Genomic DNA, 24,464 nt, shown 5'->3' with positions numbered 1-24,464 from the left:
GAGGACTTCTGTTCCCTTCCGTGACTGCACTGCTCCCATCGTGAAGGTGACACCAGTTCTGCTGAAGAAGTGGATGGGACGACTCGGGGAAAGGTTGTGTGTGATTTGAAGCATGGTTATTTTTTGGTGGTTAGTGCTTCAATTCTTCCGCCCACCAGTAGGTCACTGATGGTTGCTTGAGGCAATATATAGTTCCTGCAGGCCCCAGGGGGCTCTCAGAAAAGTTTGCACTTAGAAGTTTCCTGCTAAAGGAAACTGAACCAGAAAATGGAGGAGAGACTCTTTTCCTTTCCATCTTACACAACCTAAAGCCCTTAACCCAGAACCTGGAACTAAATTGATATTTGTGGACTATTGAGGGGACTTAACTACCACATACAGTGTTCTTTCTAGATGATAGGTTCCTAATTCCAAACAACTAACTTAGTAACAGATGCTTGGAACACATTCCCTTTACTAAGTGGAATTTAGTGGAATATTTCTAGAGTTTCTCTAAACATCTTTATATGTGGATAGAAATTTGGGTAGTATTTGTGTAATTCTAAAGTAGAGCCTACATGGTACTTCGCTTATAACAAATTTGTTTCCTCATTTTGAAAAGGGGAGAGGACTATTGCCATTCATAAACAAAGATTTTCCTTTTGAATGGACTTTGGAAATGTGTGGACAACTAGACATAGTAATCTGGAGGACGATGAAAACATTAAAATGGAAGGAATTAATTGATTGAGTTGGCTGTGTTTCCTGACATCTGTATTTGCCTCATGTATTAAGGCTTTGTTTGTTTGTTTGTTTTTGTTTGCTTGTTTTTAAGGCCTGGAGTTGTCTATTTTTCAGAGCCTCAGATCCCTTTTTTGACTGAAATATTACTGCAAATAGATAAAATTCCTGCTCTATACCACTGCTTTATTGATACTAACTTAGAAGTCTATTAATATGCTTATTTAAATCCCTAGCACGGGCATGTATTTAAAACATGCTTTGATTTGTAACTATTATCTTTTTTATGGAATGTAACTGTGCCTTTTGCCACTAGAACAAATTGATTTCATCTATCTTCCGTCTCATCTTTAAATGTATTATTTACCCAACTTTTAGCTTTTCCAACATAATGTAAAAATGTCTCACTACAATAAGAAGATTAATAAACAAAGCAAAAAAGACTATTTATGAAAAAATACTTTAGAAATCCAGTCCTTTTGATTAGTAACCAGCCCTAGTACCAGAAAAACTTCAAAGTGCTCTCTAAACATTGAATTTTCATCAGTGATGCTGCAAGCCTTAGCTCTCATCTTTCATGCTTACCATGCAATAACTTCAAAAGGATAAAAAGAAAGAATGGTAATCTCTCCAAGCGACACTCTGCTAGGGCCAGTCATCTTGTCTTTAGCTATCATGCATTCACAACCAGATAATTGCTTCATTACATTATGCTTTAATAAATATAATAATTAACATTTTGTTACCAAAAAAGCCAATACTCAAGCCATTCAGAAATGAAATTCAGAGCCCAGGGGATTTCTAGAAGAAAATGAAAAAGAATTAGCATCAAATATAGACCTCTTCAAAGGGAAAGAGATCATTTAAACTTGTCTTTTACTTACTGAAATCTGTTCTGTATATTTTATTGTTTTTGTCATCTTGCTTGTTATAATCCAGCAAGCGAATGTTCAAAGAACATAAAATCCTACAAATAAATAAATGGAATATGAGTGAATTTACAAAAGGCAACAAGAGTCTCACATGTAAGCTTTGATTACATAAAGCAATTATGTTTCCCAGTGGTGCTCCAGGAACATGTGATTTATCAGTAGGAGAGAAATCAAAGTTTTTCACTTCATGACACTTAGATAAATTTGCAGAGTACAAGTAACTTGGAAACCTTATCTGAATCAGCATGGTATCACCAGTCAAATTTGGGGTGATCAAGACTTTTTAGAATTAGATTGTAGGGCAGTCTGGGTCAGCGTGGGAAGTTGTAATAGACTCTGACCTTTAAACAAGAGGTAGGCATATCATAATGGACTTTGTGGTCAGTAACTCAGCAGTCATCTGAGGAAGTATACCAGAGGGAACTTTGGTGGGGAGGGGTCAGAGCTGTGTGTTGTGTAGTGGTAGCCTCAAACAAGAAAAGACCAATAATAAGATTACACTTGTGAATTTTGCTGTTTGGATCGGGGAATATCCTCACACCAACAGCTTTCTAAAGATCTCTCACCACAAGGTAATAAAATGGAGACGGCAATAAAGACAATTCTTGGTGACAAATTATCTTAAAAGCTATATTGTCCAAAGAAGTGCAAATATTTTATGATATTATGGTAAAAAGGAAAGGAAAAGCAATGGATAGGAGCTGTCTGATAGTCTCAGTGAGTGTGTTTCTCCCTCAGACACTGGAGTTAAAAAGTTATCCTTTCAGGTTATTCGGATGTTATCTAGATCAGTACTTCTTCAGTTTATAGGCATAGGGGATTGTTGACAGTGCATTTTTGCCATCAGCTTGTTACATAAAATAGGTCAGTAGGGCAGATTAAAGATAATCTATTTTTAATATTAAGTAAGGGGCTTAAACAGAAAAGCCAAATTAAGGTTTTGAGAAAAGGGTGTGTGTATGTGTGCACGTGCACGCGCCTTTATGTGCATGCACGCACATGATCGCTGGCATGTTTGGTGTCGAAATGCAGAAATCGTCAAAAAATAGAAGGGGTGAGCAGGAAGTGGCAAATTAAAAGCCTTACCCAACAGGTAAGGAGAGTGGGAAATTGAAAAAGTATTAGGTGACAGGCAAGATTGACTGGACTTGGTTAGATCTGTAGATGAAAATGGGAATTGAGGGTAAGTGATGACTTAGTAAGTATAGAAACCTAGCTCTCTACGTATTAATTCTACCTCTACCAATGATAGGGAATGAATAAGTTAAAGTAGTTTCTCTAAAGCTGCTGGAGAAAAAAATCCTAATATATATATATATATATATATATATATATATATATTTTTTTTTTTTTTTTTTTTTTTTGGCTGCGTTGGGTCTTCATTGCTGTGCGCGGGCTTTTCTCTAGTTGCAGTAAGCGGGATCTACTCTTCGTTGTGGAGCATGGGCTCTAGGTGCCCGGGCTTCAATGCTTGTGGCTCACGCAGGGGCTCAGTAGTTGTGGCTCATGGGATCTAGAGCGCAGGCTCAGTAGCAGTGGTGCACTGGCTTACTTGTTTCGCGGCATGTGGGATCTTCCCAGACCAGAGATCGAACCCATGTCCCCTGCATTGGCAGGCGGATTCTTAACCATTGTGCCACGAGGGAAGTCCCCTAATATATATTTTTAATTAAACTCTAAGTATCCATCAGTGATGTCACCAGGGAATTATTTTTAGTTAATATAATTCCCAAGTGTCTCTAGAAGAGACTAAGTAAATAGGACCACATTTTTCCCCACAGCAGCACACGTTAATATCACCATAAGATTAGGATCCTAAAACCCTGAAGAATAACAAAATATGAGAGGAAGAATGTAGGTTTATTTTAAAATTCCATGAGCTTTTGTGAATGCACTGAAGATGGTAAGCAATGAGGGAGATATTAGAAGGAAAGTCAGGAAAACCAGCCCAAAGGCCAATACCTTTGGCAATGGTATTACTTGACTTCTGTTCTCCTATCACCAATCTAGAAGAAAATGTTTTTTAATGAAATTGGAAGTTGAGAAGAAAGGACAAAAACATCATATCTTTGTAATAATAGAAAGTGATACATCTTAACTCATCTCTGTCTACTCATGTATCTATGTACATATTGGAAGGGCAAGAAAACAGTAATTTTCACATTCTGAAAATATATCACCTAACTCCTTGGTAAGCTATTAAGCAGTCCTGAACTTTACACAGGATAAATAATATGATATTTAAGTTTAAATATTTTTCAGTGAAAGTGAAAATAAGCCAAAAGTCTAAATTAAAGTTGAAAGAGAAGGATAACTCAGGTTTCGAGAAATGCTGAGTAGGATGTGGACGGGGTATTAATCCTCGAGGAAGAGGGGGTATGAGGGCCACTGGAGGAGGCCTGCCTAATAGAAATGCAGGCTCGTACATTCTGACTTCTGAAGAATGTTGGCCCCAAACTAACCTTCTATGTTTAAACTTACTCTTTAAGGTAAATGCTGTGTAAAATGGGATTGGCTCTATAATAATCAACAAGGGAAAAGGAAAGAAATAAATCACCTTTACTCTTTAAGACTGCACTTACAAAGAGAAAACAAGCACCAATCATGGTTGCTTTGACTGTCACATCTAGATCCGCAGGAACGTGAATTCCAAAGTTGTCAGCATTGGTGAAGACATCGTTTACGAATCCTGACCAGTACTTTGAAATCTTCCCAATTGTAAGCTTTTCGTTAATGGTCTTCACCTTTGAAAAAAAAATAAGAAGTTGTAAATTTGAAGGTGATACAGATGGTTTTACATTTCTTCATATATTTACTTCATGAGAGATAGGAATTATTTTATTCATCGTCTTTAAATGACAATTCGATGGTACTCATTCCTTTATATAAGCATAGGTTTGTAGATTTTCTAGTTTACTCTTCAGGAATTTTGCTTTTCTGACATTTTTTAATCCATTGTAATTCCTTTATTTATTTTTTTTGTTTTTGTATGCAGATTGAGAATTTAATAGCCTCAAATAATTGAGGCCAGGCTACCACAAGATGGCAGCAGGTACATAGTCTCAATTATATGGTCTAACCATGATTCCTTTACCTGAAGTACAGATTTTAAATCTGAATTCTTCATCAAAAAAGAAAAAAATATGTTTGTGAAATATTTTAGAAGAAATTTTTTAGAAAAAAATAAGTTCTAAGTACAATTTATAACTTTTTAATTTTTATTGCTAAGATTTTATAATTACTAATATGTTTAAATATTATCAGTCATTGCTCAATTTCATTTTTATATTATACTCAGATATTTACTAGGTCATTCCTTTATAACTAACCCTAAGTCCTATTTTTCATTTGAAAAATTCTCTGGGCTAATGTACCACACAGGAAATTCAGACTAATTTGACATCAAAAGTCTATAGTTCTTTTCAGCTAGAAGGAATCTACAGTTAAACTTTATCCACTATTCATTTGCTTGCCCTGTTTCTCATTCAAAGGCTGAAAGTGATTCAGTATAAACTTTCACTTTCTGTATGGGAGTAGAGGATAGAAAATAGAGAAAGTTACTTAGGCCATGTCTATACCATGAATAATAAAACTCTTAAGTTCTCCTCAATCATAAGGCATATTTTTATCCTTTACTCTTAGGAAAGTTATACCAAGTCTTTTTGGCACGGGCTGGAGTTATGACAGCTCATTTTGCAAAATGTACATTGTATTCTAGGTGAATAGTGTTCCCTGAAATCCTGCAACCTTAATGTCCTATGTGGGATATACATGAATGAATGGAGTGAATAAATGAAAAAGAAATACATACTTTAAATTAGACTATATCCTCTAGGAAAATCTGTTAAGATAGTTCATATTCTTACACATTGAATTTGCAAGTAATTACTGTTTTTTAACATTCAATTTACACAAATATGTTTATATGAGAATAGATTGTTTTACAAAATGAATTAGCAAGCCTTATGAACATAGCTTTTAAATTAATAGTATTTTAATGGAGTGTGCTCTTGAGATCAGAACTGGATATGTTACCACCAGGGATATAGGAAAGAAGATGTAATTTTGGTGATTCTGAACTAAATATATTTGCTTTATACCATAGGCGCTATATTCCACATAAATCAAGTTTTTGTAGTATGTTTTAAAAAAATTCTTGAACTTAGTATCTCTGGAATTATGAGTTATTATTGGCATGTACAATATTACTTGTTACATTATTTCACAAATATATAATTTTCTAAATTTATTTCAGAGATATTTCATGATTTGAACATTTTAAAAATTGAATTATGTTGCAAAAAATCAGGACCTAAGTGAAACGGTCCTTCATTTTGTCAATCATACCTCAAAATCCACATCGCCAAAACAGCCACATGTTGCACAAGGACCAACAATTTTCAAAATATCTTCTTTGTTTGCGTTTTGGATTGTGAATTTAGGCAGAAAGGGGTCCCACTTCTGTGCAACATAACCAACTATAGTACCAGGAGGGGCTTGGATTTCTAACTGTAAGAAGAGATAATAAAATAAAATTTCCTAAGGTTATTGTATTTTAATTTTACTATAATGTCAGCTTACTTCTAAACAGTATATAAAAGATTCTAAATATCTGCTTCTATGTTATACTGTTGTTTTTTTTTTATAATTTATAGAAACAAAGAAATTCACTGTATAGATATGTGTTCTGCATTATGCGCTAAACGTCCAAGTCTTTGATCTTCCTTCCCTAAGGAGAACCTATCCCAAAGCTGTTTTCTGACCCTGGGACACTGGCTTCTTTGCCATTTTGTTCCAAGTACAATAATTGGTCAAGCATTGAAGATGTTTCCTATGAGGTATTTCATATTTATCCCCTCTCAGTTGTGGCCACAACACACATCTATTTTTAAGTCTCACTTACTGATTATTATGAACTTCTTCTCTTTGGATTGTCAACTTCTAGCTTCTCTGTGCTCAGTTAAAAACAAATGCTTCTTGCAGAGTTACAGTTGTTACACACCAATTTGATTTCTGTTTCATTTTGTCCAAAGTGTTAAAGACTTGCACTTGCATTTTCAGGGCTGACTTTAGTATTTTACTCCATCATCCTTTATTCCCCTAATTTGTTTATTGTCCATAATATTGTATTTCAACATATTTATGTAGCCAAATCAAATACTTTGTAAAATAAGCTGGAAGTGGGGGAAAATGATGAACATTGTTTGCTTTTAAATCAAACCAGCGCTCATCATCTGATCTCCTTTTGTCTTTCCTTATTTGTTAAGTTCATAGTCTTATGTGCATATCTGTAGTGTTTTCAGATGGACAAAGGTGGTTTCAACAAGTCTTCTTAGAATTATATAGATTTGTTCTAGGACAACTTTTAAAGTAACTGATGTGATTTTAACCAAATTAAAAAACTTATTAATCAGTATTAGGATGCATCTTATGGTTAAGTTATATGACATGGGGCTACTTTGAAATAAAACATCAATTATCAGAAATTTTCAAATGGGCATATATTCTGGATTATACTAAGTTTAGCATCTTGGGGCATATTAGATCTTGAATATCCCCAGTAGAAGTATAAAAATTCTTGGGCTCCGTATATGAGTACCTTAGCAATCCTATCACTTAGCCAGGTAATTGCCTATAAATGGAGAATTAGCTTCAATATATATTGTGAGAAACTTCTCTAATTAAGGAGAGTTCCATGTTACTATTTATTTCCCTTTGTGCTAAGTAGACTATTTATACATAGGTCCTCAATAGAGAAGCTTGGGCTTGAATAAAGACACCTGGATCAAGTCCCATTTATTGTATCTTCTAGATGTGTGATCATAGGTAAGGCACCTCCACTCTCTAAGCCCCAGTTTCCTCAATTGCAAAATGTAGAGAGTAAAATCTATTCCAACTTATAGAGGTGTCATGATATCAAAAACATCAAAGTAAGTATATTTTCCATACCAACTTAGCTGCATCATGTCAATGAAAGTTATTACTATAGATCTATCAAATAGTGATGAAAATCTATTATATATTAAACATATAACAATCAGATGGTTCCCTCTAGAACAATAACATAGTCTTTGCTAAATCTTGAAGTTTGTCATAAATGGGTGATTGGAACCTGAGATTCTGTACTAAAAATAATACCTACCCAAGAGAATACTTTAGAAGAGTTTAGTATCACTCAGCACTCCCTGAACTTTGCACCAATAAGAGAAGAAAAAGGGTAGATTTGCTTAATGGTGGAACTTATAGCTATTACAATTACGTGGCTAATACAGAGATTCAGGAGGATGTGTCTCGTTTACATGATGCATGAGCTGTCTTTACCGATTAACATCACGGAAGCCACTATAGTTTTTGGTTGGAAAGGAAAAGAAATTTAGTGAATCACCAAATCCTCAAGCTGTTTGGATCCTAAAGGAGCAACATTCTAATTCAACCAATTGAAAGGTTAATTGCCCCATATCTGCAGATGAATACCATTTGTTTAAGAAATAATTGCTGATTTTTCCAAACATGGAAAAATACAAGCACACCCAGAGCCAAAGACTAACCTCTTGTAGGTAGCAAGGGCACCAGCAGCTGTTACACCTCAAAGGCCTGTTGACTGTAATCACCTCTCGACCTGAGTTGTCGGTGATCTTCAGAGTGCAAGATCTCAGTGTGGAACAGAAAGTACGATTGAAGCAGATGCTTTCCTCCACTGCAAAGTAAATTCTTTGTCCCAAGCTGTTTTTAATCTCATATTTGTTGGAGGTCTCAGTGCCAAGTATCACTAATGGAGAAAAAAAAAAAAAATTATCAAAATCATGCTTATTGCTTACTATCAAAACTTTATATGAGTAAAAATGGTTGTGTTATTAAAAGAAAACAGAGTGTCTGATCAGTTATTAAGTATATGGTATCTTATTCAGACAAATCTACTTCCGTGCTCGAAATTTTGAGGATTTAGCCATAGCAATCAAAGTAAACTCTGAGAACAAAACTGTGCAATTACTAAATTTTGATTACAGATATATGACCTACTTGGACGCATGTAGTACCACTTTTCAACTAGGGAAGCAATGCTGTAAAGAAGAATCAAATACTCAGATAATAATTCTATCACTGTTATGAAATTTACTGGGACAGCTCACACTGATAGTAATGATTTTGTCTAAAATCTCTATCTCGTATTATATCTACAGCTGCATGCTACCTATTATAATTTTGACATATCTTAGTTAAGGACAAAAATCCTTGATTAATTTGAATTCAGTTAGTCATCATTGTAAATTTGTGTATTGTTAAATGATTTGCCTATTTGATGAATCACTGACACTATGATAAAACATATTTTGTTTTGATGATTTTTTGTTATTTAGTCTCAACCTTGATTTCCATGTCTGAAATTAGAGCATTAAGAAAATTTAAACTATTAGCAGCCATGGAAATGAACAAATAGTTTTTATTACTTTGAGATTAAAAATAATATTAGATTCCCAATGACAGTATCATCAAAGACTTGGGGAGTTTTATGCTTTTATGTTTATCTATATCAGACTAATAATTTTACTTTCAATATTTATTTTAAAAAATAGGCCTAGTTCTCTTTTTAATCCATCTTAAACATTTAACTTTATCATTTATAAAATATTTAGATGTAAAGAAACTTCTGAAACTTAAAACATTTCAACAGCTTTAATAATTACAGAATATAATATACTTACTTCCAAGAAGCTCCACCTGCTGGTGTATAATTATCAGGTCTAACTGTTAAAAGACGACATAAAGGAAATAAAAAGTATTACATCACAGGTCTTTGAAAACCTTTGCAGCTATTACTATTAACCTGTTTACTAGACTACATGAAATTAGGTGATTTTCGTGTTCTCTGTGAGGGAAATGGCTGAAAACAGCTCACATTTTATAATGAAAAAGAAGATAACATGGTTTTTAGTCAAGTAAAATTTAAAAATTACAAGAACCCTGAAAATTTCAAGGAAAATTTCAAGGGCAGAATTGCCCAGAATAACATTAGCAACTGTGATTAACTCTGTGTTTTTTTTTCTGTGGTAATCAGATAAAAGTGTAGCTCTTGGAAACAATACCTTTGAGAATATTTTTAAACCATCTGAATAAGAATGCCTATAGGGTTTTAAAACTCTCTCTCTCTCTCTCTTTCTCTTTCTCTCTCTTTTTGAAAGAAATGAACCAAAATGAAACAAAACAGTAATGACCTGCGTGCACGGCCTCTCCTCTCAGCCCTGTAGCTCTACTTTCACTCTGTCATGCAGTAACTCATTCCTCACAGTGATGAAACGTCTTTGTTAAAGCTGAAAAAAGCTATTCTTTAAAATTTTCTCATTCACATCTTCCTTTGGACTAGGGGAAAAAAACCCAGAAATCCTGCTGATGCCAACAAAGTACCAATTTAAGCAGAAAAGAGTTAAGCCACTAAATGCATGACACATTAAAACTTGCCTATGTAATTAGAAATGAAGTTAATTTACAGAGATAAAGTAGCCACAGTTGAGAAGTGACTTATTAAACAGAATACAGTACAAACTGCTTTTTAAAGGAAATATTTAAAGTATGTTCTTAAGAGTGAATTTTATTTGTGTATGTTTTCATTTTGATATTCAATACTTGAAGAGTCACTAAGGTAAAATCATGAACACTGAATGCAATGCTGATTATTACTTTTTTGAATGCTTCATTTTCTATCTTGCCTTAAAATTTTCTTCACTTTATTCTCCCTTCACATTAATAAACTCACTGATAACTTTTAAATGAAAGTAATCAATACTAACAGTTGGAATTGATTGGGCATCACAAACGCAGAAAATATGACGTTACCTTATTTCCTTCACTCTCCTTGTATATCCTGAGGTGGAGGTAAAAACTAATATCATTTCTTCTATTTAAGTCTTATTATTGATAAAAGTGCATGTGACCTCCTTTTTAAGATTCACAAAAATATTTTTTCCAAAATTTATGATTTAAGATATTCTAAAACATATTTTAACAACTATGACAAAGTTTTAAAAAAAAATTTGAATCGGTCTTTGTTGTGTAGTATTGTTAGTCCTCTTCTCCTCTTTTGAGGAAAATGGAGGGTTGAGGAAAGAGATGGGGTAAGCTTCAAAAAGACATGCATGATTATTTAGCAGTGGTTCTATGTAGCAGTAACTTAGAGATAGAGAAGGAGTATGGGGGCAGAAGTTAAGTTTGAGTTTAGGAGCTTTGACTATTTGTGACATGGATCAAGTTTTCAGCCTTGAAATTTAGAGACTATTAATTGAAAAGGGAAGTTGTACCTCTCTAATACCTAATAATAGCAGTTGTTTATTTAATGACTACCATGAGGTAGTCATTGTGCCAGATATTTTGACATAGTGTCTGATTTAGTCCTCACACACATCAGAGAGCTAGATATCATTACATTTTCCATGTGAGGAAACAACCCCAGAGAGAGAAAGTAGTTTGCTCAAGATCACAGAGCATGTATCAATAAGTGGTTAGACTGGGATTTGAACCCAGGCAGTAATGCCGCTGATTTTGACGTGCTCTTTACCCTGCTGTACCACATCACTAAACTAATCTTAGGAACTGGGAGAAACCATTCTTAAGTGATGCTATGGGACTTCTGAGTACCTTTCCTCCCTATTTACTCTTATACTCACCCATCCTCTGTAATCACATTTGACTTAATCTACCTCTGTGGGTAAACCTCCTGGATTTGAGGGTCTTGGTTTTGGTTGTTCCTGTAGTTTCCTTTAAATCGCCCCAGGCCACTTATAAACCATGGTCCAAAAGAGCCCTTTTCATCTTTTGCTATTAATTGATGAACTAAGAATTGTTGGAAATTCTAAAGAGATTGTGTCATGTATTCGGGTGTCAGGGCAAGTAAAGGACTCCTGAGGTATGAAAGGTATAGAATGGAAACCTAATTACAGCCTTGGATATGTAACTAAGAATCAATTCTTATGTATAATTTATCAGGTTTACAGGTATCACTGATTCCATTTAATACATGTAGCAAAATAAATGGGATCTTTACATGTGTCCTTGTAGACTTTGACTCACTACTCTTAGCTATAGGTGACTAAATTATAGCAGTTATCCTTTGACGCTTATAGGATAAAATGTTATTGACTATTATGAACATGTTAATCCATCTGGAAAGGGAATGTATTGGTTTTATTCTTAAGTTTAACCTACATGAACAACATATATGTATATATATACATGTCTAGACATATAAGAATGTGCATGTACATATGTATGTATACACACACAGACACACACACACACCCTGCTTGGGAATTTATTTTCAAATTATTAATGGAAACATGATTTTCAGTAGTGGTCATTGGATAGTCTTGATTAAAGGAGAATAGATGATTTTTTTAAATTTTACTTTGAGTGTTTTAACTTAGAAGGATTTTTATTGAATATTTTCCTGTTTGTTTATTGAAACATGTATTATTTTCAAATGTTCATAGTTTTATTTAATCTTGTGGTTTTAGATAAAAGTTAACTCACAAAATTCTTTATATATATGTTTCTTACAAACTAGTAGTATTAAACTTTCAAAATGTGCATTCATCCTTTCCTATATGCACCACTTTAAAGCAAATTAGTGTTCTTTTAGTATAAAGATTATAAATTTTCTTTCCCTTTGAAGTAAAATATCCACCAATTTGTGGCATATTTTTGTTTTCTGAAAAAGATTACCAAAGGTATATGTTTGGAAAATTGACTTCGTTTTAAAACTGCAGCCAATGGGTTCATATCTCTATCAAATATGAAAAAAGTGTATTCATGTCAGGCATCTGGCTCCGGGTGTGTCATCATTCATGGATGGAAGAAGAATATGTGATGACCATATGTGATCATCAAACCTCAGCCCTCTGGCACTGGTATATCACTTTTATACTCGGCAAAACCTTGTCTGACAACATTCCCAAACAGCTTGCAGCAGTTAATCAACTCTAGTCAGCTATTACAGCTGATCCTTCCTGCAGATGGAAGATGGTAGGTTAGCCTTTCCAGCTCTTTTACATATCTCCCTGAGCTCTCCAGTCTCTAAAGTACATTTGTCTGCCAGTGGGTTTCTGGAGAAGGCATCTGCAATTATAAACATTTTCCCAGGAACATATGCTGCGTGCAGCTTAAACCCTATCAGGCATAACAGAAATCTCTTGCACCTTAAGGGAATTAACACAGAGATTTGATTTTGATAAAGGAGATAGACTTTATAGTTTGAAAGAGTGCCAAACAAGCTGAAAATTGCAGCAGATGTGCTGACATCTCAATATTAGTGTAAGTGTATTTCTAATCTTTTGTAGGATAAATACAAAAGCAACAGTAATATACATAAATATCAATTGCTATTTATGTGCCATGGAATTCAGATGATAATATTTCTTGATTGATTTATTATAAGACTTGAATCATTGATGACCCTCCAATGACTAGAACAATGGCTGTACCTAATGATAATATGATCTTTCAAGCAAATTGGCCTGGAGATGCAAGAGCATCAGAAGACAATGCTAACTTGATAGGCTGATTTTCTCTTGGATTTCCATCCACCTTTTTGAGATTTAGTTGAAGATGTTGAACTCTCAGCTCATTGCAGAAGTCTCTCCTGAGTAATTTGACCTCTAGCAACATTTCTCTTCTCTGTACACCTGCGCACATTAAAATTGTGTGCTTATCTGGCTCTAGTACCCAGCCTTGCATTTTTTGTCATCATTTTTTGTCTTTGCCAATGAGGTTGCAGAATGTTTGGGTGAGGGGGACTAGGTTTTATACCATTTACATGCCTTGATTAAGACAGGTACTCAATGTTCTTAATTAAATAGCTGTAGGTGACTAGACATATTAGACAGTTCCTCCAGGCTAAATTTGCTGACACCTTGAGCAATAAGCAGTAAAAGGATAAATGTGCTAAACAGCTCAATCGAAAATGTTTAGTCTTCTTCCTCTGACAAATAAATAAGGAGATTAGAAGTGACCATAAAAGAAAAAAGTTTCTTCCCAAATAATAGAAATAAATAAAAGACAGATTTTATAATTTCATGATTTATAATGCTTTTCTCACTTCAGTAAGTTACTTGTTGACATTCTTCAGCCTTGATTGGAAGGCAAGAAATCAAGTTTATATTCATTTTAAGGGCAAGCACTTAGCAGAAATAGAGAGATAAAAGCACCTGGCTTAAATATTCTAGACCAGGAGGGAGACTCCCTGGTGGAGGGGGACCCTGCTGCCACACTTGGTTCCCTGGATTGGAAGGTGAGATGTGAAGGCCGTGGTCTGGGTCTGAAGCTCCCGGAAGAAAACCAGGCAGACTTCTGCTTCTTTGGTTCTGTGCATCTGCAAGAGAATGACCATCCCAGTCCATATTTAAATGTAGGCCATTTTATTTAGTTTGTCTTATAATATTTGCTTCCTCTTAATTCAGAGGGTAGAGTATCTCCCACAGTAGCCTCTCACTACAGTGCCCTTTCCTTCATTTTTCCTACTCACTGTCAGCACTACTTGACCCCGAAGCCAGAGATAAAGGACTGTGGAAGACTACCAGAGGTAGTTGTGAGAAGAGTTGGATAATTTGGGCAAAATAAATGATTTTAGAAAGTATGTATTTTTTGAAGGCAAGTGAAACTTCTATTCAAAGAGCTAAAAGATTATACACTACAAAAAGAAAATCAATGGCAAAAGAAACTAGATGTTCTCCACTCATAAAAGGATAACCTTGGACATAGGTTTTGAATCATAATTATGACTTTCAAGCATATTCTCCTTTCCTCAAATATTATGAAGGTGCCTCATAATTTCCAAGGATATTTTGTCTCTTTTTATCAATCATACTGCAATGGCTAGATTTAATTCAGGGTCCTTATACTTTAGCCTGCGCCAGAACCAGCTGGGGGACTAATTAAAACACCCATTGCTGGACCACACTCCAGACTTTCTAATTCTGTGGTTGGAGTGGGTGTGGAGCTTGAGAATTTTGCATTTCTAACTAGTTCCCAGGTAAACTAATGCTGCTGGTCTGACGATATATACTTTGAGAACTAATGGGAATATTTGTAACTAATTTATGAGCTTCTTAAGGGCAGTGTAATATTTAATTTAGCTTTGATTTCTCAGTGTTTGGTATAAAAGCATCCAAAAAAAATTTGACAGTATGAATCCCTTTGTAGCTCACCCAACATTACAAAGGATAAAAGAATTACAGAATTCTAAAATGTTTGCCTTTGATTTTTTAATCACCTGTTTTCTATATTATTGCCAGGTAAAATTGTTACTGTTTCAATTATCTCTTAGATTGAAATTCGGAGATTTGCTATTTATACTGCTTTAGTCTGGAGCCTAATATTATGCATAAGACCTGTAAGTGGTGCATGCAAAATTCTTCTTCTTTGTTAAAAATATACTTTATTCCCTTTCTACTGTTATTTTTCCCTTTTCTTCTCACATGACTGCCATTTGGCTATCTCCCTCATTAGATACCATTATTTTTTTCAAAGACTATCAGTGTTTTTACTTCTCATCTTTATTAAGCCAAATTGTCAGAGTTCTCAAATGTGCATTCATTTCGTTTACACTTTGCTGTTTTAGATTGAGTGTAGGTATGGAGCAAGCAAGGTTCATGACAGGTGTTTTCAAATATCAGAGAGGCCATCATGAAGAAAAGTAATTTAGACTATTTTAAACACCTATGAATGGGAAGGACAAGGAAACTGGTTCTGGATTAATATGAGGAAGAAATTTATAACAGATGCACAAAGATTTGGATAAGCACTCATTGTACATATACTAAAATTGGAGTGACAGCTATATAATTCACAGTAGATTAGAATGGTCTCTCTTCAGCACTGACACCCAGGTCCATGTAATATGTGTGTGTGAGTGGGGGGAAGGTATTCTTCTGAATCTTTTAAACCTCTAAAAAATAAATCTGAAGAAAGGACTGATTTTCCTTTGGAGATTATAAATTCCTCTTCATTCATTGCTTCCCAAGCATAGCCTGGGTGAGCAAATGAGAGGGATTAAAAAAAACCAAACAAACCTGGTGAAGGAACACAGGCACCTAAGGAGTGGTCCTTTGGACACTGACATAAACTGTTTCTAGTAACAATTGGCTCATTAAAGTCATGTGTACATTTGGTGTTAATGAGGGACATTAATTGCCAAATGATTCATTTATTCATTTAACAATAAGGTTGTGGGAAGAGACCAATATGGATTTCTAAGTTTATACTGGTCTGTGACATTTAGAATTTGGACACGCTTTAGGGGTAGGACTGAATGGAAGCAAGCTTGTCATTTGGTTCCACGAAAAGAGAGCTCCACACTGATAATATTATAACATTTTGCTTCCCCAAAGGCCCCCATCCTGAACTTCTCTCAGATTTGGGGCAGACACAAAGGATACAGACTTTAGAATTCTCTTGCTCTTAGCCCTTCTCGAGAGCTACTAACTGAGTAAACTGAGAGGAAGACTAGGTAACACCATGTCAAATCTGGGAGAGGAGCAAATGGCCACTACCGCAATAACAACTAGAAAATAATAGAAGGCAACAAACATCCTTTCTTTGGCATTAGTGCCAAAAGCACTGTTGTCATTGACTTTCAGAGAAGCAGAGACAAAATTGTGATCTGGGGAAAACTAGTTCATAATGATAAAATTCAGCATAGTGGTTCATCTTGGGAGTGGAGGTGCATGGCTATTGACCAGAAAGGGAACTTTATGAGCTGCCAGAAATATTCTGTATCTTGATCTTGGTGGTGGTTACACAAGTGCATCCTGATTTTTAAAGTCATGGAGTTTAAGTTTGGTGCCTTTATGCACTTAACTGTACACATGTTATATCCTTCAATTAAAAAAAAATGTGTAGGGATTAATTTCTAATAATAGCTGGTAGAAGACTATTAGATTCTCTCTCATTGCCCATTTTATTGTTGAAAAGCTTAGCAAATTACTCCAATTTTATCTTGTAAACTATTTTGCTGTGACAAAACGTGGTAGATTCTTGAGTGTCTGGCAAGTGGCTCTACATTTCGGACCCAGGTCTTTAGGTCCTTAGATTTCATGGCATTAAGAGATGTTAATGCACTGGGGTCCAGAGCAGATCATGTCCAAAGTCTTTACTGGGGAGTAGAGGCTCAGTCAGAGGCTGCTGGGATCACCATTCTGAGATCACTTGCTTGCTTTTCTGGGATTTCAGCTCACATTGGAGTAGCACAGCCTTTGAAGACCTAAACTGAAGCTTCTGTTCAGCTTAGATCATCCTGGAAACTCCTGTTTTTCTCAAACTTAAAGTCTGAGACCAACCTGTTCTTAAATTGTGTTTATTTATACTAAACCAGGGGACTCCAGACCACACAAATATTTCCTCAGTTCTAATGGCGTCCAGTATCCAGACTGTCCTTTGATTTAGTGGTGCTGATTGAACTCCCTACAAAATGTGTGAAATGTCTAATTAGCCTGTATTCCCTGGGAAAATGCTAATTGCCAATACAGTTTCATGGGCCAGAAAACATCATGACATTATAAATAATGTCTTTAAATATATTTGAATAAAACTCCACAAAAATATTTTAGGTAAATAATGATGATAAACCAATTTGCCCCCTAAAACCAGATTTCTAATTCAAAAGGAAACTTCATTTTTCACTTCTTTTAAGTAGTATAGGGTCTCTCACAGATGTTTTACCCACTTCATCTGTTAAATATTTTGAGTGGGATGCAGCAAGAGTGTTAGTTTTCTACCGTAAGTTTTACCTCTAAGTTTAGTCTTGAGCCCCTATCATTACTGAACATCACTGCTTTTTTGGTAGATTAATCATATTTTGATCATAATATTGCTTTCTAGTCACAAGTTTCTTCAGAGACTCAGACCACCAAACGAAGAAGGAACTCCTTTGAATTTCTATCTGGCTTTGAATTTCTATCTACTCTTTTAAAAATGTATAACTAGCTTATAAATATTTCACGTACTCTGCAACTCTTTACCTTACAGGCTGCAGTTGTTGCTGTAACTCTGACTTGATAAAGTGATGAAGTGTTTTTGGATTAAGTCTTAGTGTCAGTCTTAAATGAAAGAAAGACCTTGCCAAGATTTTGTTTGTCTGTCTTCAAATATAAAAATGAAGTACACATGTATTAAAATTCATAATTTTGATGTTTCACATCTATGTTTTACAATTTGAGCTTTCCCAGTGATACTCAGGGACTGGTGTATGCTACATGTTGACAAAAAGTGAAAATATGACTTCCTTTGTTCCAAATTAAATAGCATCCAAAGTCTATTTTGATAAAGGAAGCAAATAAGCATACACATTTCTCTGAATGGATCATTAATTTAATTTAGGGTATTTTAAATTGTGGACTCTATTATCCTATTTGTAATTAGGTTAAAAGGTTTCCACCAATTATACTAATCATAATTCTTCACTTTCATTATAGCCTAGAGTTTAATGGTTTCTTCTGATAATGGAATGAAAACACATTATAATTTCATTTTTATATCATTTCACAAGTATTTTTTGTGAGATTGCAACCCATTACCTAAAACAAGCACATCCCTTGTCTTCTGAGAAGTTCTTTGAGTGAGACAACACTAATGATATTTACAGTTTTAGAGATTTGAGGAAAACTTACCAGTTCCCCCTCCCAAAGTCTTTAATCTGCTTGCTTAGTGTCTGTTTGCTTTTTAGATATAATTTACCATCAAAGAAATGTTAAAAGATTCTTGCTTCATAGTTCAGAAATGTTTACTTCTAGTCCATTAAATTTACTAGGATTTCCTGAAAACACATGTTTAATTCTCTATAATAAATGGCTGTATCACATATTTTAAACAACAAATGGGAAATTTTAAAATATTGAACTGTACTTTAACACTTTTTAACTTATGTGTGAAAAGTTTTCTACAAATCCCTTTAAACTGGGAATATCAACTTGTCTTTGTGTTTGGCATTAGATATTCCCATTCTAAATTTTACTCTGCAGCTTTTCACATCAAGTCACTAGCTTTATATTTGATAACGAAAACACTGTTTGCATCTTAACTTTTACATTCTATCAGATAGAGGGTTTTTTAAAAAAATTTAATGCAACATGCTCCTTGGAGTTCAAAGTTAAAAATTCCAATGTTGGAAAGCACTAAATGACAGGTTTTAAAGTATCAATCTCACCGACTGTAACACCCTTAGAACTGTGTATTTTCAGTCACAATATAAGGAAAAATTTATTAGCTGCCTATATTTGCTCTTACCTTTAGAGGCCATGAATATGCTGAGTCACTTCTTCAAAGGCATGCAGGTTAAAAGAAAAGGCTCCTCTTGTTGCAGCAAAGAGAGAAACACAGCAGGCATAAAACTTCAGAGGGTATCTGTCTACCTCTTGTCAGCTTACAAATACTGGAGGAACGGAGAGCCTTGCTGTTTCCAGAGTGCTGTATTTTATCATTTTGAACAACAGGGGGAGACAAAGCTATCGTCAAAAGTAAACACTATTCAGAAACCATCATCCCACTTGGTGGCTGAAGGACCAATTTCAAAATAATAAAAACCAGGAAGGAAAATATACAACATACAACACTCATTTTTATGGGCCTTATTTCCACTTAGTGTTTAAAAATTACTTCTTGGAATATATATTTTTGCCCTCACTACTACATTAGAAATATTCTACTTTTCTAATTTCTAGAAATCTCCTGTACCAGAGTCTGTGATAAAACATTCTATCACATGTAAGTTTCTGACAGTTATAAATAATTTTTTTAATTTTGAAAATGTTTGAACAGCAATATTTTTATGTTTACTCTGGATTTCTCTCCACTCTCTCTCCCTGTAACAAACAAGAAGAGGATTATTTCCTGCTATTTACATACATAAATGAAAATTTATTTTTATTTTTAGTTGAATTTGATTAATCAGGAATTTGAAAATAGAAACCTTCAATAATCTCATAAAGTTAAATGAAACATACAGGTAATATTTAACTGCATTGCACACTGAGGGGAAACAAAAAAGCACTGTAAACTTGACTAGACAGTTCATATTTCTAAATGACTATGGAGATTTTGCTCACCAAGTCAGTTGCCCTGGATGGCATGATTTGCAAAGGTTGAACTTGTAGGATATACTACATTATCAGCAACACTGTCTGCTTCTAAAAATAGTTAAGTGGCCTGAGAAGGCATGGATAGTGATGAAAAATTATGAAGTGAGCTCACAGGCTGTAGACAGCCAAAAGTTTGGGTTCTTCTTATTTGGCAAAGAGATGTTTCTTTTTGTTGTTGTTTTGAAATGTTCGAGGTTAAAATGAGCTGCCATTATTTGAGTTATCATTTTGCAGAAAATGTGTGTAAATATGATTAGTATTTTAGAATTAAATTATATGTTTCCTAAATTTCTTAATGTTTGCCATGGGCATTTGGAAAAACTGATCCAAAGAAACTAAGTTGTTATTAGCACAATCAAACATGGTATTTTATACTGTAGAGCACAGAGAACTCTACCTAATGCACTGTGGTAACCTAAATGGTAGGGAAGTCCAAAAGGGAGGGGATATCTGTATGTGTGTGGCTGATTCATTTTGTTGTGCAGTGGAGGCTAACACAACATGTAAAGCAACCATACTCCAATAAAAATTAATTTAAAAAACATGGTATTTTAAATTATGGTCATAACAGACCAGTTAATTTTGACTTTCAACAGAGCACCAATTTTGAAACAAAATATAAAAACCTAAGTGAATTAAACATATGTTTTGGCCTATATAAGGCCAACCATCTGTGCATTTGGACATGGCCATTTGACTCACTGAATCTTTCAATATTTGACCTGCAACAAAGACTTTCCAGGCCATCTAACTTGATGACGTGTAGGTACTGCCTATTTCTTCCTTTATACTTTCTTCCTCTGTCCTGCCAAAGATGGCACCAACGTCATTTTTTCTTTTTAAAAAAGGCCCAGCAGATACCAACCTGAGGTCTCCCCTTCCCTCCATTCCTTTCGGTTTCCCAGCCTTTCTCAAGGAGAGGCTTGCAAACCCTCCTTAAGGGACCTCCCAGAGGTTCAAGTGTCCTGTCACTGAGTGCTCCCACAGACAGGAGACGTTGTTCCACAAGTTGGCCTCAACCCCCATCCTGCTGCTTTCCTGCTGCCATTCACCTTCACAGTGCCCTCATTCCAACTCCCCTAACACCTGTGGCCTCTATGGAAGAACCGGGACCACTCTCAATACTCCAGATGGTCACACAATCCTCCTAACCCTGTGCTAAGAAGCCCTGGGCTTTTTCAAGCAGCTTCAGTTTTATTTTGCCAGCAGGCTACAGTATTTTAGTCTGCTCCCTTGATTCCATGAAATATAGACAGTACAAGTTGGGCATGTCCAACAGACATAAGGCAGGGCTTGATGATAACATAGTGGGATTGCAGTACACAAAAGGAGACATGAAAATGAATATCAGGAAATCTAGTGTCAGTGGGCCTGCCCCTTCCCAGGAAACTCCCTACCGGTCTCTCTCTCGTGAGCCTCAGCTCTGCTGCTCTGTTTGGGCGTGCTCATCTACTCAGGATGTCCTGCCTTGCCTGTCCTTGTCCCCCCCAAAAGAAAAGACTCTATATCCGCCATCTTCAGTTTCAGCCAAAAGGAAATGAAAAAAAATTCCATCATAATCTTGACACAATCACGCCTGCCCATGGCCTTTTCCCAGGACCTGTCAAAGGTATTTCGGAAGGTCCATCCATTCAATGTTACATCACTGTTCAGAACTTCCCCATTATTTAATTATTTAGCTGTTAGATGTTTGAGTTAAATTTTCATGATTGAAAAGGCTCACCAAAATAGTTTCTCTCAGTACAAAGAGAGAGACTGCCAATTTATTTAAGCCTATATAGTGACAAAAGAAGTGCTACCTGTTATACAACGAAATGAAACAAAATCAGCAATATGCTCCTGATGACATCCTTTGCGGAAAGAGTATGGAGTGGATTAAGATGTAAGCCTATAGGTCTGGGGCAGGACCAAGGACCAAGGACTAGGATGAACTGACTGTTAGCCTGTTTCATCAGCTTAATAGTTATTCTGCCTCTGGTTTTACTATAAAAGTATGTGTTCCTAGAAATTATATACATACATACATACATAAACATATATATGTAAATATATAACTAAATATACATATACATGAAGTGAGAGAGAATTACTTGTTTTTCTTGATTTATATAAATATTATTTTAGGTATAACTCAAACACATTTTATTTATTTATTTATTTTTAATTTATGGCTATGTTGGGTCTTCGTTTCTGTACGAGGGCTTTCTCTAGTTGTGGCAAGCAGGGGCCACTCTTCATCGCTGTGCGCGGGCCTCTCACTATCGCGGCCTCTCTTGTTGCGGAGCACAGGCTCCAGACACGCAGGCTCAGTAATTGTGGCTCACGGGCCCAGCTGCTCCGCGGCATGTGGGATCTTCCCAGACCAGGGCTCGAACCCGTGTCCCCTGCATTAGCAGGCAGATTCTCAACCACTGCGCCACCAGGGAAGCCCCCTCAAACACATTTTAGACACTTAAAATAATGTTTTTAAAAATTTATGATAATGCATAGCATTACATTGTTTTCAGCCACTGCATGTTATTACAGTTTATGAGTATAATGAATACAGTTTTTGCTCATTGCCATTTTAACGGATGTTTAGTTGTTTCCATTATGTAAGGCAATGGTTCTTATGCACATGTATAGCAGTCCTTTTGAAGATATATATCCAGGAATAAAAATGCCGGCTTATGGGATATGAAGATCTTCATCTTTACTAGGTATCACTGAATTGATCTTCAATGGTCTTGTACCAATTTACATTCCCAACAGTAAGGGATAAGAGTTCCCATTTCCACATATCCCTTTCAACACTGGCTTGGTCACCGTAGTGGGGAATATCTAGTGGACTCCTAAGTATTAATTTATGAGAAGGCACCATCTAGAAGTCTTAATTACATTATAATCTGATAAATGTAAACATGATTGCATGTATTTATGTTTTCAGTTGTTCCTATCATACTATATCATGCAAGAATAATTAATAGCAAATTTTATGAACAGCTTATCATACAAGTAACTGCTACAGGTGAGGAATGGTATGGTAATGGACTGCAATTTAGTGATAAAATAACTCCTTTCATTCAGTGAGGCTCATGGTATGATCTGCTAAAATGTGAATCCACTTTTAGCAAACTTGCAGCACTTAAGGCATGCATTTCTATGCATAAATCTTATCTCTGGATATATAATTTCCCATACTAAAATTCATTGTGAAACAATTCAGGGTGGGTATTAATTAATTAATTAGTTAACGCAATCATGGGAAGAAATATCATTAGTATAAATGTTTTTTTCCAGCGTTATTTGATTTGCAACTACACTGTGGATGTAAGATATCCAATCTTTCAATGCGAACTTGGATGTTTCTTCCCTGGGAAAGTACAACCCCTATTTCAGCAGCCATCTATCCACATGTTGCAAACCTCTTATCAAAGTGCATTTCTTTGCTATCTCATTCAGACCTGCCCTTTTGATACAATGCTTCATTCATTCTTTCAGTAACTATTTATTAACTTTTTACTGTGGGCATATCATTATGAAGCCTACTGACTGTAATGATATGACCTCCACTCTAGTGGAGGACCACAACATAGAGATGCAATATTTTCGTTTTTTAAAAGCAAGAGTCAGTTACCACCTCCTGAAAATAAAATGATACAACTCATCCTCTCCCTGGAAAACAAAGCTAATCAGAATCAGTAATGTATCATTCAAATGAGCAATTCTTTGTTTCACACATACATGTCTAATTTTCCTTTCCTCTGTTACTTTAAAACAGAAAAATAATAACTATTAAGATATTATTTCTTAGATAATGAAAGAATAGTATACTGGATCGTGCTTCTTGGTTGCTAATGAGGGATAGATTTCTTGCATTCTCTCTTTCTGCCTACTTAAAAAGATACTGATTTAAAGGACTAGAAAAAAAATGGAAAGGAATCCTAGATACAGAGAAGAATCTGTCTGAAACTAAGAGAAGCTGGTTCTGGAACAAATATATCTAGAGGGGTCCCTGCTCACCAAGATGACATAAAAAAAGACTCCTAATTTAGAGTCCTGCGCACAGACTCCCTGGGACAAAAGGTATCCCTTAATCAGTAGATTGTAAAGCCCAAGGCAGAAGCAAAAGTTTAGATTGTCCATAGAAGTTCTTTTTCAAATTTTCTGCCTTGTACGTTTTCTTCAGGTAAGATGAAGTTAAGCTGAATGGAGTTCTTTGAAGTAATCTGTCTTTACTGTACTTTGTCTTCTGGCATTTTTCTGACCTCTTATGCATAATGTAAACTTTTAACAGTTCATAATGGCATTTTTCCTTTAAAGAGTCTAAAAGTAGTGGGAATCTTCTGAGAGGTTCTGGCTCATTGCAAGCTATATTACTAGAAGAAGAGCATTACAAGCAGAAAACTGTACAGACATATGACATCAGTAATTATTTATTTAGATGTCCTTCAGGGTGTATGTTTGTGTCTCTGAGAGAGAGAGAAGGAGAAGGAGGAGGAGAGAGAGAACGAGAGAACGGAAGGGAATTGGAGCTACCAAGTAGATTGGTGGGGAGAATTAAGAAGACATTTAAAATCTTCAGAAGCCCCATCAAGAACTGCTTTACCATTTTGAAAATCTCTTTATTTCTACCATTATTTTAAATATACTTACCTTGTGCCTGGGTTCTTGTGCCTTGCTCAGTGTGGTTGCTTTGTCCTCCCAACATTTG

The 24,464-nt window shown here is 35.2% G+C and overlaps 1 protein-coding gene across 5 annotated transcripts; it reads right to left on the bottom strand.

Annotated features, from left to right (window-relative positions):
• Window positions 1-491: 491 nt before the first annotated feature.
• PLSCR5 (phospholipid scramblase family member 5) lies at window positions 492-21,918 on the bottom strand. Of its 5 annotated transcripts, XM_082394484.1 has the most exons (7): window positions 13,847-21,918; window positions 9,356-9,398; window positions 8,201-8,421; window positions 6,000-6,161; window positions 4,235-4,396; window positions 1,605-1,687; window positions 492-1,521 (listed from the first exon to the last, which is right to left on the bottom strand). In XM_082394484.1, the coding sequence occupies exons 1-6, from the start codon at window positions 14,036-14,038 to the stop codon at window positions 1,649-1,651; spliced, it is 819 nt and encodes a 272-aa protein (XP_082250610.1). In that variant the 5' UTR covers window positions 14,039-21,918; the 3' UTR covers window positions 492-1,521; window positions 1,605-1,648. The 5 variants fall into 5 exon arrangements, with proteins under 5 accessions (XP_082250610.1, XP_082250609.1, XP_082250608.1 ...); XM_082394483.1 differs by having other exon boundaries at window positions 492-1,687; XM_082394482.1 differs by lacking the exons at window positions 492-1,521; window positions 1,605-1,687 and having other exon boundaries at window positions 3,091-4,396; window positions 13,847-14,010; window positions 18,921-21,918.
• Window positions 21,919-24,464: the final 2,546 nt, after the last annotated feature.

This window comes from Balaenoptera borealis, assembly GCF_965194805.1.
Source record: "Balaenoptera borealis genome assembly, chromosome: 5".
NCBI classification, from domain to species: domain Eukaryota; kingdom Metazoa; phylum Chordata; class Mammalia; order Artiodactyla; family Balaenopteridae; genus Balaenoptera; species Balaenoptera borealis.
This window is presented reverse-complemented; position numbering and strand designations above follow the sequence as displayed.